This window comes from Pholcus phalangioides, unplaced genomic scaffold, assembly GCF_987345545.1.
Source record: "Pholcus phalangioides strain wild (caught in Gottingen) unplaced genomic scaffold, Ppha-v1.0 ptg000029l_1, whole genome shotgun sequence".
Classification (NCBI taxonomy): Eukaryota; Metazoa; Arthropoda; class Arachnida; order Araneae; family Pholcidae; genus Pholcus; species Pholcus phalangioides.
In genome coordinates, this window is record NW_028301619.1 from 7,883,337 (window position 1) to 7,896,227 (window position 12,891).

General features: G+C 35.0%; 1 protein-coding gene across 2 annotated transcripts in view; it reads left to right on the forward strand.

The window, feature by feature from the left end:
- The window catches only part of LOC149067641 (uncharacterized), an 84,049-nt gene that overhangs the window by 47,771 nt on the left and 23,387 nt on the right, over positions 1 to 12,891 (forward strand). For both annotated transcript variants that reach the window (XM_089252489.1, XM_089252488.1), the window contains exon 3: positions 3,326 to 3,359. In XM_089252489.1, the coding sequence (XP_089108615.1) occupies positions 3,326 to 3,359 (34 nt within the window). The remainder of the gene's footprint in view (positions 1 to 3,325; positions 3,360 to 12,891) is intronic.

A 12,891-nucleotide genomic window follows, 5' to 3' on the forward strand; every position in this document is an offset into this window, starting at 1 on the left:
TGGTAGCATGCTTGCCCGGTATGCAAGAGGGCCTGGGTTCGAGTCCCGGTAGAGACGTGATGACTTTTCTTTCCGAGCTCACCTCAGCATAATATCCGGAAAATAACTGTTTCCTTGATATCTCTGGCTGAGAAAGAAGCCATCTATATCACAGTATGTGAGGTTGGTGATGATCCCCTGTGAAGCTCCCACTGGGGTGATCCGTGGAACCTCCCCATCATAATATCGGTGACTAGCGGGCCCCTCATGTTACACATGACTATAGAGTAAATAACAAGCATCTAATATCGGACTTCAAAGAATGGGAATAGGGAAAAAAATATGTGAAATCTGTCCTCTGGAAGAGCCCTTGTTTGGTTCAATAGCCCCACATTCTGCAGCAGTATTCCCTAAGCTGAGGTCTAAGCGGCAGGTCCAGGCTAGACTTTTCACTTGTCTTCGTAAAGCGAATTTATAGTGGGAAAAATAAAAAAATTAAGAATCATCTCTGGCCCTCAGGATGGAGCCCTATCCCCACCCCTACTCTTCTTCCCTGCGCTGGCGACTGTTGAAATTGGAAAATCAGCCAGCACTGTGTTTGTACCTTCACGCAATGATTTTGACTCTCGTAAGCAACGTTTCCTCTATTATTTTAAATTACCTGCACTGATGTTTTATCTGTGCATTGTAATGGAATCGGTTAAGAAATGGGCTCATTCATGCACATTCTATTGAGATGCTATTTTATTTGGATGCACATCACTGCTAGCAATGAGCTTTGATTCCGACTGTCTACGCCCATCGTTGAACTGATGAAACAAACTGCTCAATTCACCTCGCTTCGTTCAATGTTGTTTGGCACTTTTGCTCTGTTTGAGCCTACTATTGCTATGCACCACAGTTCTTTGCAACACAACGCAGCCGCTGTGCACGCAACAGAAAGTTGGGAACCATAGAAAACCCCAACTTCAGCTGACCATCACTGCGGCACCGGTTGGGGTTCGAACCCGGGACCTCGCGATAAGAGTCCACCACCACATGCGAGTTGTGACACTCGACTACCACAGCAGCATCACAGTATTTTTTTTTTTTTTGGTACAAAGTGTGCAACTCACTGGTTACACGTTTCAATTACTATCTTGACACACCAGAGCAGATGCACATCTGTGCCTTGTGTTGTGGGTGTGATTCTAATTATATTATAAAATTTAATTAAATACCTTTAATCTAATTAAAATTAAATTTTCCTTCTGAACATCTTGGAGGCATCAATACTTCCTACAACGTTAATTCAAATAGCTATACAATAGACTTGGAGGGGCGCGGTAGCCCGGTCGATAAGATGCTCGCCTAAAGTACCAAAGGATGTTTAGAGGTGTCGCGAGTTCGATACCCAGTTCGTCCTTGTCAGAAAACTTTCCTGACACAGGGGTACAACAAAAAACGGCGACTTGACCGCAGCAAAAATTGCTACCGCAGGGAGTCCCCCATCGAGGGGTTAGCGCACCAACCCCTCGACGAGTATAAAAAACAAGCCTGCCGTTCGGAATCAGCAATAAATTGTAGGTCCCGGTCTAATTAGCCCTCGTGTGCAGAAAATGACCGTGCTGTGACAAAAATGATCAAATGATCAAATAGACTTGGAATCGGAACATCTTGTGGTGTATATCTAGTGTGGCCTAGAAACAACAAATAGTAGATCCAGTAGTGCCAGGAAGAGGCAGAAAGAGATATGAATCAGGAGTTAACTTTTTTGGCCAGACCACAAAGTTCCGATAGGATGCTCTTCCGTCGCTTTACTTAAAACGTGTAATTGTTCTTATATTATGTTTAATTGAAACAAAGTTATAGTAGTTATATAAAGAAAAGGCTGGCTTGAGTTCTTTTCCGACTCCGACAAACTCCAATAATCTCAATGCTTTGACCGTACTAGACATTATGAGTTGGAGCAAAAAAGAACAAATAACGATCAAGAGAAGGGGTTTTCTTTGGCCAAGAACCTTGTCTTTTGTTATGTTTATTGAAGTTTTTTTTTATTTATTGCATTTCTTGGCATTTCTTAAATCTTTCATAGACTTGTTAAGCTCTACCCTCAGGTTTGTTTTCTTCTTTTGGGAACTCTTTTTTGACATGTGATTTGCCATAGGAATCAGCAATGAGTGTTTGCATCCTACTTTTTTATTTCTTAATGGAAGAGGTAACGCATCCCCTCCCTTCCCACTTCAGTGTACGGTGAGCAAACAATGGTATTCTAAAAATGGATGTTATGGGGGGGGGGGCTGGGCCATGGTTAGAATAGCTGCTATTCAATAGCTGTGCCTTTCTTGGAGGCAACTTGGGTCTGTATTCTGGGAATTGAGACAGCAGTAGGCCAAATAGTGTAAAAATGGGGGGGGGGGGGAATACATAAACACTTATATCATTAAAGAGGTACATATTTCAGAGTGAAAAAAATAATAATAATTGCAGAAACCTGGGAAAGAGACAAAGGGTCAAATTTTCTAAAACGCGGGACGCTTGAAATGACATCAAAAGGGAGGACATCTGGTGACCCTAAAGGAATGGCTATTGCCTCTAGCGATAATATTGGCATCACACTTCACACAAATATGGCAGATGAGCCAGCCTAGGGTTTTCAGGAGCTCTAGTCATATCTAACAGAAAAAATGTTGATATACCAACTGTGATTAAAACAATAATAGTATTACAAGTTAATTGTCATTAGTCAACATGGTGAAAACCATAACTGTAATGTTAACACTTTCCTGCACTTTAACAGAGCTGTTTATCATGCGAATTGTATAACTTTTTCCTTTAGGTAACGGTTTTTATCTAGTTTTTACCTATTTATTGCCACTGTGTTAGCAAAAACATAATTTTGCTGGCAAAATTACCACTCCCCTTTAGACTAGCAGTAGTAATTTTATCCTATTTATCGGCACTGGAACCTGAGGGTGAAGTTATTTAAGTCCCCATATATCTTCAAGGGAGCAGAGCCCCCCCCCCTTTAATATTTAATGAATATACAATTCAATGCACCCTCCTCATCCAGTGTATTCACTTTAGTCCTGTATTTATGTGGTACAACAGAAAAATTTCAACCCCCCCCCAAATGTTTGTTCATATTGGCACCTCCCTCCTGCATATGCACCTGTATATATGGGATGACAGGCAACTTACACACGCCCCCCCCCCTCACCCAATGTTTTCTTCATATTGGCACCTTTGGTCCCGCTAGAATGCAATTTGATCTGACATTAAATAATTGTTTCTGTGTGTTTTCAATGTATTTTATAATGATCTGCCAGACATGTAATTTTTAACTATATGCTTTTTTAAAATTCAGGACTGGTGCAGTAAAAGATCCAGCTTCATGGGATGTAAGTAGATGATCAAATAATAATTTTATCCATAGTTTTATATGATCATTCAATTCTTTTATAGGAAAACCTTTATTATTATCATTTTTTTATCATGCTTATAAAGCAGATAACATTAAATAACGCATTTTCAAAAAAATAAATATAGCGTACGTTTCAACATGTTTGTCAGAGAAAATTTGTTTGGAGTAAAGAATTATGAAGGAAATCCATCAAATATTTTCATTAATCTGTTACAAGATAGCCAAAAATTACTTGACTTTTTGATTGTGTGAAACAAAAAGATTATACAGCAAGAATGCCATATTTCTGTCAAAGTAGTAATTTCCATCCAGCATCTAATGTGGACGTGATTCTGACAGAAGAGAGAGGGATACCCACTTCTTCTGCTTGAATGTCCTGTGTTGCTGCTCATTTTCTGTGAATTTGATTTATTATGCAATACAGGTGAAAATCAAATATTACGCAATTTTATAAATTGAATAAATACAAAAATTAAATTATTTAGTGAAGAATTTACTCTTTCCAGTGTAAACTATAAACAGAAGAATTACTCTTTCCAGTGTAAACTATAAGCAGAAGAATTACTCTTTCCAGAGAAACTACACTTTTTTCCTACAAAGACATCTAGTTGATGCATTTAATAAGAAGACTGCCATGTCTCAGTAGCATTTTCATGAAGTACCTGAAGTCATTTTATGGATCAAAATTTCGTTCTCTGCCCAATTTAGATCAGTATATATTTATTTTGTTTGCTTATATACTTCCCATGAGAAAAAACACTGCTGTATTTCATTTTTACATCTTAAGCCCTGTTTAAATGGGAAATAGAAAATGCCAACATTTTACTAGTAGTAGGGGTTTTCCATAAAACCTGTTTACATGACACTAAAATGCAGGGTTGTTTGGTTTAAACCAAGTGGTTTTTTTTCAAAAAATCAAATAAAAGTAGCCTAAATATCATTTTTTTCCTTGAAAAATATCATATTGGTTCATTTTTACCACATTTTATATCCTTGGGGTACATTATCTTTAGCAAATTCATGAATAAGGATTGCATCACACATCTAAATGTAGTGGTGTATTTCTCACAGGTTTCTTTTCCCCTTCACAAAGAAGCAGCAACAGTAGTGACACCATCATGCTAGGGGCAGGTGGTCCTATAATCCAATAAAGACACCAGCTGTCCTTAAAGGACAAAGACTAGTGTACTAGTAGTTACATTACATTCACGTACATTTTCTTTCCCATAAGAAGTAGCACATCTACTGTATATCTCCCATTCTTAATATTCAATAGTTGTTTTTTTTTATACTTTCATGGTTAAGCCCAGTTAATCGAAGGTTCTACTGGATAGTAGTAACAGATTTATGAAAAATAATCAGCTATGTACAGGGTGATTATAATTTCAGTTTTGATTCCAAAACTATACAATAAATACTGGTCAGAATGACTTGAAAATTTGCATGGATACTCCTGGAGCAATGGAAGTTTCTTTCACAAAAGGAAAAAAGTACAAGTAGTGCAAAATGTGCAAGTAGATGATGCTGTACACTTGGCCAGCAGTATAATCTATTTTTTGCAACCACATCATTTCAGCACTTCCACAGCATCAGTGTGTGGATAGAACTTCTTGCACATTGCCATACCAGCAAAGCAGCTGCTGAAGACCCATTTTGACAATAATAGGATGCAACTTAACCCTTGCAACTTCTGGCATGGGGGTACCACAAAATGTTATGAGCAGTGATCAGATTGCAAACTTTGGTGAATTGCTATCTCCAGCGCATCCCCTATATGTTAGCAGTTCCTCTGGAATATTAATGGGGGGGGGGGGAGAGGTTGGCTCAATAAAGGTGAATTCCAAGCGCATCCACATCATGACCATGACACACACTGTTGTTGAACAAGAATTTTTGTGCTTTAACCTCATATCCAGAACACGGTGGACAACATATTTAACATTTCTTGAGTAAGTTGTAGTTGTTTGATTACTTCGTTTTTTTGTGATGTTTCCATTAATTATGAAATCATGAAATGCTATAAATATCATTTTGCCATGACTGGCTATCGTTTCCATTCTGCAAGCAAATTTCCCACGTGTTGGATGTCATTAATTTTACATTTTTAAGTTTTTTTTTTTCCTTTACCAAATAAAATTCCATTTCTTCAGGAATATTCATGTCAATTTTCAAGTTATTCTGACAATTGTTCTTTTTTTAGTGTTTTGAAATCAGAACCTTAGTTATAATTCCTGTATATCGTAAATCATTGCTAATTAATCTGCATTATTTATGCTTCGTTAAATACATTATATTCACCTAATTTTTATTAGTTTTTGCAAAATAGCTTCCTAATTAAGTATACTCAAAGGAACTGGAGAAAAAAACCTTTATATATTATATGATTAACAATAACATTAAAAGAATTTTCAAACACAGTAATCCATTGAGTTGCAAAAAATAATTAAATTGCAAAAGTTGGTTTTTGTTAAAATGTAAGAAATATTTATTGATTAATTAATATGGGAATAGTGTTAATTACATTAATAAATATTTTATTTTAATTAATTAATTAGAAGTTTGGATGATTTTTCAGAAATTGTATTGTTTTTAATGTTAATACTATTTAAAACAAAAAACTGGTTTAAACCAAAAAAACCTGGTTTAAACCAAAAAAAACCCGGTTTTTTGGGTTTTTTTACCAACCCTGCTAAAATGTCATAGTGTTCTTTTCCATTCGCAACATAAAGGAATCATAGGAAAGAAGATATGAATCCCCCATATAACCTCAATTTTTTTAAACTTGCTTTTTCCCCTACTTGGGGGCATTTGTCAAATGGGTTCAATTTCCAGAGTTGAACCACCATTTTACTTGCAATATTATCCATGTAAACAGGGCTTTAATACAGTTTGTTAGCGGATTACAATAATCTTGATGGTTTCCCAATGCAGTCAAAGTATTTTCAGACCACCACATTTTAGTCTATTAACCTCTTCATTCCAGAAGTCCAGATATGTGGATCCTCAGGTTCAGCCATTTTAAATGTTTTTAATGATTCTTCTTTCAAGTTAAGAGCTGATGTACACACACATTATGTACTGAATACATCAGGTGCATTATGTACCTGATTCCAATTATCTTAGTGAAGATATTGACCCAAATTAATGAAATTTTTTTAAGTGACATTTTGACATACAATAAACACAAATCAGTCAAAAAAATAAAAAATTAATAGCCAGTTTGGATTTAGGGGTGAAGAGATTTACATGCATTCAAAGTCTGCATCATGCTAGCATAAAAAAAGTAAACGTGTTCAATTTTTAATTTAAATCTAACAACGAAACCAAATGTTATATATTTTCTGAACTTTCATTATTGATTTGTTTATTGAATTTTTTCATGTGTATTTGCTCATTGTATTAGAATTTTCTAGTTCAGAAAAATATGTTGTAGTAAATATTTGCTTTTGAAATTGAAATGTATTTAATACAAACACATCAGTTAACACAGATACAAAAAACACATTACTTTATAGATATTACACACAAGGGATCATATGATCAGTCCAGGGTTCTGATCTGTATATACTTGGCTACAGACCATTTTTTATATTTGACCTTTAATCAAGTTCAAAAATCATTAAATATATAATTAACACACACACAAAAGAAAAAATATGCACATATTAGTTCCTGTTTGTTACTCAACAGATCTGGTTGGTGTAATCATTTAATAACTGTTTAAATTTTTTACTACATTTTTCTGATTTTATTTCATGATTTAAATTGTTATATTCTTTAGGGGCAATGTATAAAAAAAATTTCAGTTATGGTTTTAAAACTTCATATTAAATTCCTGTTTATCTACTTTGTCTCACTGTTTGTTTTATTTTGAGCCAGGCAGGGTTTTTCTGAATGATAATAACATGTTGTAAAGTTTTTGAGTATTAAATCTATAATTATTGCAGTCCTGGATCATGGAGATTGTTTGGGCTACGTCATCAATTGAAGTGGGCGGGGAAAAATGGTTTCCGGGCATAAAACAAAATGTTTCAGATGAAAAACAAAGTTTTTTTTTAAAAAATCTGGTTAATTACAATTGTTTAATTACAATGTTAGAAACTGTTAATTTTATGTCAGGTACATGGTATGTGAAACTCAAACCAAACTTTTTGAAAAGCAAATAAAAAAATGGTTGTATACAGTAAAACCTCCTCTAATGACCACCTCCAAAGAATGGTAATCTCCAAATAACGGCCACATTTTGCTGGAACTGAACACGTCCCATAGACTTAACATTAAAAGGAACCTCGGAACAACAGCCACTTAAGAGATGGAGTCGAGAAAAAATATTCATATTGCAATGTAAAAAATAATTCTCTAGCTGATTTTTAAGGAGTTTCCCACTCAACTTTATGGGCAAAGATTATGTATGCTTTCTTTTCTTGGGTACAAATGCTAGATGGGTATATTGAAGGCAGTGGAGAGGAAAAAATCTTAAAGAGATAATATGGGGACAACAGAAGAGACCTGTTGCCAGCTCTCTAATCACTAGAGGGATATGCAAATTATATGATCTGGCTAGAAACCCTTTGTTTATTCAGCACTCCCTACTCCAAAGGATGGTTTCGTCTAAAAAAATCACATTCACAAATAGGAATAAAAATGTCCAGGGTATTAATTTTTTGAGACAGATGTGTTAAACTTTTTTTTAACGCAAATGTGTGCCGGTGTCTTCAGCTGTTGGATTGGACTTACGAATGCCTTGGAAAGAAGGTTAACTAGACCTTCTTTACAAGGCAGTTTTGCCTTGAAAAACTGCCTTGAAATTTCTGAAAACAAGTTTTTCAGAAATTCGAAACAATGTGATAATTCTCTTAATTTTGCACGAGTGTACATTGGAATTAAATTTATCAGTGTTTTTTATCTATGTGTAGAAGCCTACAGCAAGAGGTTGAGTAGTCCCCACCCTCCCATTATATGGCAATCATTACGGATCGGAATAAGATACAAATACAGGACAGAAAAGTGAAATTTAGGAGCAACTATATACAGTACCACTTTTTTGTCTTTTGCTTATGATTACCATCATTATTAGTAACGGCATGGGAGGGGTGATTACCACCATTATTCGTAACGGCATGGGAGGGGTGAAGGTGGGGTAAAAAGTTAGACTGAAATGGGAGGGGACAAAATTTGTATAGCCCACAGGCAGCAAAAACAAACATGGCCCTATGTTTAATGTACCACCGTTCTAGTTTCTTTGGTAGTTACACCAGTCATGAAGTTATTGTTAAAAGCAAGCAAAAAGGGGAAAAAAACTATCAACAAAAGAAGGACATGTCTATCAAAGAGTTAGAAGTTTTGTACAAGGCCCCAATCCCAATCTCTCATGCGAAGTACAATGACTTGCAATCTTTAACAAGATTTCTCATCAATCCTGAAGCACCAACAGCTTTCACCAAAACACTGGACATGGGATGGACGTGAGAGCGATGAGCAGCATGATGACGTATACTTGGAGTATATAAATGTCAATGAGAGAGAGAGATGACTAAAGATAATGAACTTTTTTTCACTGAATACTTCTCTGTACTAACCACCAATAATTTTTTATCTACTTTAACTTAATTCATCATACCAAGATCAAATATCATAATTATTCAAATTCTATACAATGTATGCATGTTCGGTTTCAGAATCCTGCTCAAACTACATGTTCATGGGAGTGAAACCATGAAAAAAGGTTTATATGCAGTGAAATCTCCCAACAACGGCCACTAACGGGACAGTGAAAATGTGGCTGCAATTGAGGTGTGGCAGTTATTGGGATATATTCATAAATGATTAATGTAATCTCAAAATTGGTGGGAAAATAATCATGTTTGCTGATGATAGTTATTCTTTACTCTGCTACTTATGAATATCTTCAAAATACAGTAAATTCTGACATGATAAAAATTAGAGACTGGTTTTATGCAAATGATCGACAACTTAATATCTCTAAAACTAAATATATTAACTTTTCTTTACATAACATTCCTGTTTTTAATATTGACTTTGTGATTCATAAACCTATAGGTAACATTAACACTGACTGTAAATGTCATAAATTAGAACAAGTGAATACTATAAAATGTCTGGGTATTTTTATTGACTCTGACATGAAATGGAAATCACATGTTCATAATCTACAGCTCAAATTAAGATTTACAATGTATAAATTTTATTTTCTAAAATATTTTGTTAATCATTCTTTTCTAATCGTTTACCTATTTAGGGTAGTGATTATTTAACCAAATTTAAACCTATTATATCACTACAAAAGAAAATTATGAGGCTAATTTTTAATGACTTGTACTCCTTCCTATTATCGACTGGTGAGATGTAGAATAATGCTTAACACTAGGATGGAAAGAGTGAAATTTATCAAAAATACAAAAACTGTCATCAATATGGCAAAGCTTCAAGAACATCGATATAAGTTCCAGTTAGCCTTTTCAGCCACCTCATTGGGCATTTTGCCTGTTGTGGCGTTGTATTTGTATAGAGTGGAAGAACTGATTTGATTTGCTATATAACACCACTGAAGATGGACAAGATGTCACCACGATGAAAAGAACTTTGACCACTACCCTAAAAGAGGTAGCAAAAGAAGTTGCTGGAGAAAACTAAATGTAACCAATGAAGAAAATAACAGAAGAAACACAAAGAAACTGATGAAAGCCCAGAGAGAATTTCAGATTAAGAAGAATGACCCTAAATCAAAAGTGGAATATGCAGAACTTTGTAAGACAGTATGAAAGTGGATTACGGAAGCTGTCAGAAAATTTAATTGTGATATTGTAAAGAAAGCACTGGAAGATAAATAGGAGCTTAAAATCAGCAAAACGAAAACTGTTGGGATAAAGGAAATTTTTGCACCAAAAAGGAAAGATGGAACCATGGAAATGAATTTATTAGTATTGTTGAGCAATTTTATAATACTCTTTACAAACTTGAAGAACAGGAAAGGGAGCAGAAAGAAAAGAAAATGGAGCAGAATTTGTACAAGCAGCACCTGTGCTGAAAGAAGTCTACAAGGCTATAAGATTTATGAAAAAAGAGAAATGCCCAGGTGAAGATGGGATTTCAATAGACATTATTAAAGAAGCAGGAGAAGAATTTGCCAGTATGCTTGCTGCTTTGTTCACAAATTATCTCACAAAATTGGATGTGCCTGAAGATTGGAATAATGCAATGATGGTGGTTCTTTACAAAAAGGGTGAAAAAGAGGATATCAAGAATTATCGACCAATCAGTCTCTTATCAGTAATTTATAAAATCTTCACCAAAGTGCGGACATATAGGATTGAATCCAAATTGGACTAAGCCCAACCAAAAAGAACAAGCAAGATTTCGAAGTGGATTTAGTACAATGGATCACATCCAAACAATCAGGGAACTTATAGAGAGACATATGGAATACGAATTACCATTGTGTATGGTCTTCATTGATTTTGTGAAAGCATTTGACTGTCTTCACATCTGCTGTTGTTAAAGCTCTAGATGTAATTGGGGTAGAGAAGACATATACATCAATATCGTCAAGAAAATATATGGCAAAGCAACTGCAACGATTCGTTCGGATAAAGGAAAAGCAAAGATTAAACTTGGAAAAAGAGTCAGACAGGGTGAGATACCATCTCACCAAAACTCTTTACCGCTGTTTTAGAAGTATTCAGAAAACTGGATTGGGATAAAAAAGGAATCAAAATAAATGGAGAATTTCTCAACCATTTGCATTTTGCCTACGACATTGTTATTATCAGCAGTAATCCAGCCGAACTAGAAGAAATGAGAGAGAAACGATATCACTCTCCGCTGTTCATACGAAGTATGAAAGTGTGGATAACCAAGCAGAGATTGAGATGTAGTTTGGAAAGAAAATTCACATTCTTCTGTGGAGAATCGAACCACCAATCTCTCACTGTCTGAAATGATATAAGAGAGGTGAGAGAGAAGACATGATATAAGAGCTTGAGAAGGCAAGTATTCAGGTGGGTTTGAAAATGAATCTGCAAAAGACAAAAGTAGTTATATTCAACTTCTTTATGTTGAAGAATACGATCTTGCTCAACAACATAGAGATAGAAAGTTATGTATACCTAGGACAAGAAATTACCATGGACAACAGAATCATTAATGAAATAAACAGAAGAATCAGGATCGGATGGAGCACTTTTGGTAAAAACCATGCAATTCTGAACAGCTGCATGTCATTATACCCTAAAAAGAAAGTTTAACCAGTGTGTGCTACCAGCACTGACTTACGAAGCTGAAACATGGACACTCGCAAGCAAAATGATACAAAGGCTACAAACAACACAAAGGAGCATGGAAAGATGTATGCTAGGCATCACAAGAAGAGACAGAACCACACAAAGGTATATGATATCATGGAAAGAATTAAATGTCTAAAATGGAAATTGGCTGGATATATAGCAAGAAGACAGGACAACAGATGGACCACAAGTATTCTAGATTGGTACCCTGTGGTGTTGAACGTCCAAGAAGGTGTCCCCATGCAATATGAATCGATGCTATCAGAAAAGTAGCTGGAATCAACTGGAAGGCTAAAGCATCAGACAGAGCAAAATGGAAAAATTCTGAGGAGACCATCCAGCAGTGTATTGAAAATGGTTGATGATACTCCTTCCATCACTCTCTTCCAAAGAATAGAAATCCTATCACTTAGATACTTATATTTTTATAAATCCCTGTTGTGCTTCTCTTTAAATGTAAATACTCGCTTCCATTAATATCCACTCGATCATCTGCTAGGCTTAGGGCTGTATTCACCGACATGGTTTAAACCTGTAGTTACAATTTTTGGATAAGAGATCAACATAGATTGGTTAAAACCCTGAATTTAACCAATCCGTGTAGATCTCTTATCAAAAAATTGTGACCATGAGCTTAAACCATGTCGGTGAATACCGCCCTTAATGACACATATTCATTGCCTATTATTCATGAAAATATTAAATTCATTTCTCTTACCTAATATCTAAGTTTTATAACTCTCTTCCCATTGAAATTAAAAATGCTCCCTCTTTACACCAACAAATAGTACCTCAAAAGATATCTATTGTCTATTGATGATATCTCTTTGCATTTTTAATTTTTTTTTAAGCATTTGTCCCCACATTAATTCAAGTTATTGATTTTTTCCCAAATGTTTTGCCCTTTTGCTCAGTTATTCAAATCATACTTGTCTCTAATTTTGATATTTAAAATGTACCCACAACGCATTGCCACAATGATGTTACTACTAATTTTATTTTTTCCCCTTCACCCATCTATTACTTGATATTTAACTATCGATTTCCCCTATTTATATTTGTGTTTATATATAAGTGTACATATAGAGATTTTTCCCCCTCCTTACATTGTAATTTTTTTTAAATCAAAAATCCATCATCCAGTATGTGACAGTCATGTTCACCTTGGATGAAAAGTTCTCTATTTGTGTATGTATGCTTGTATAT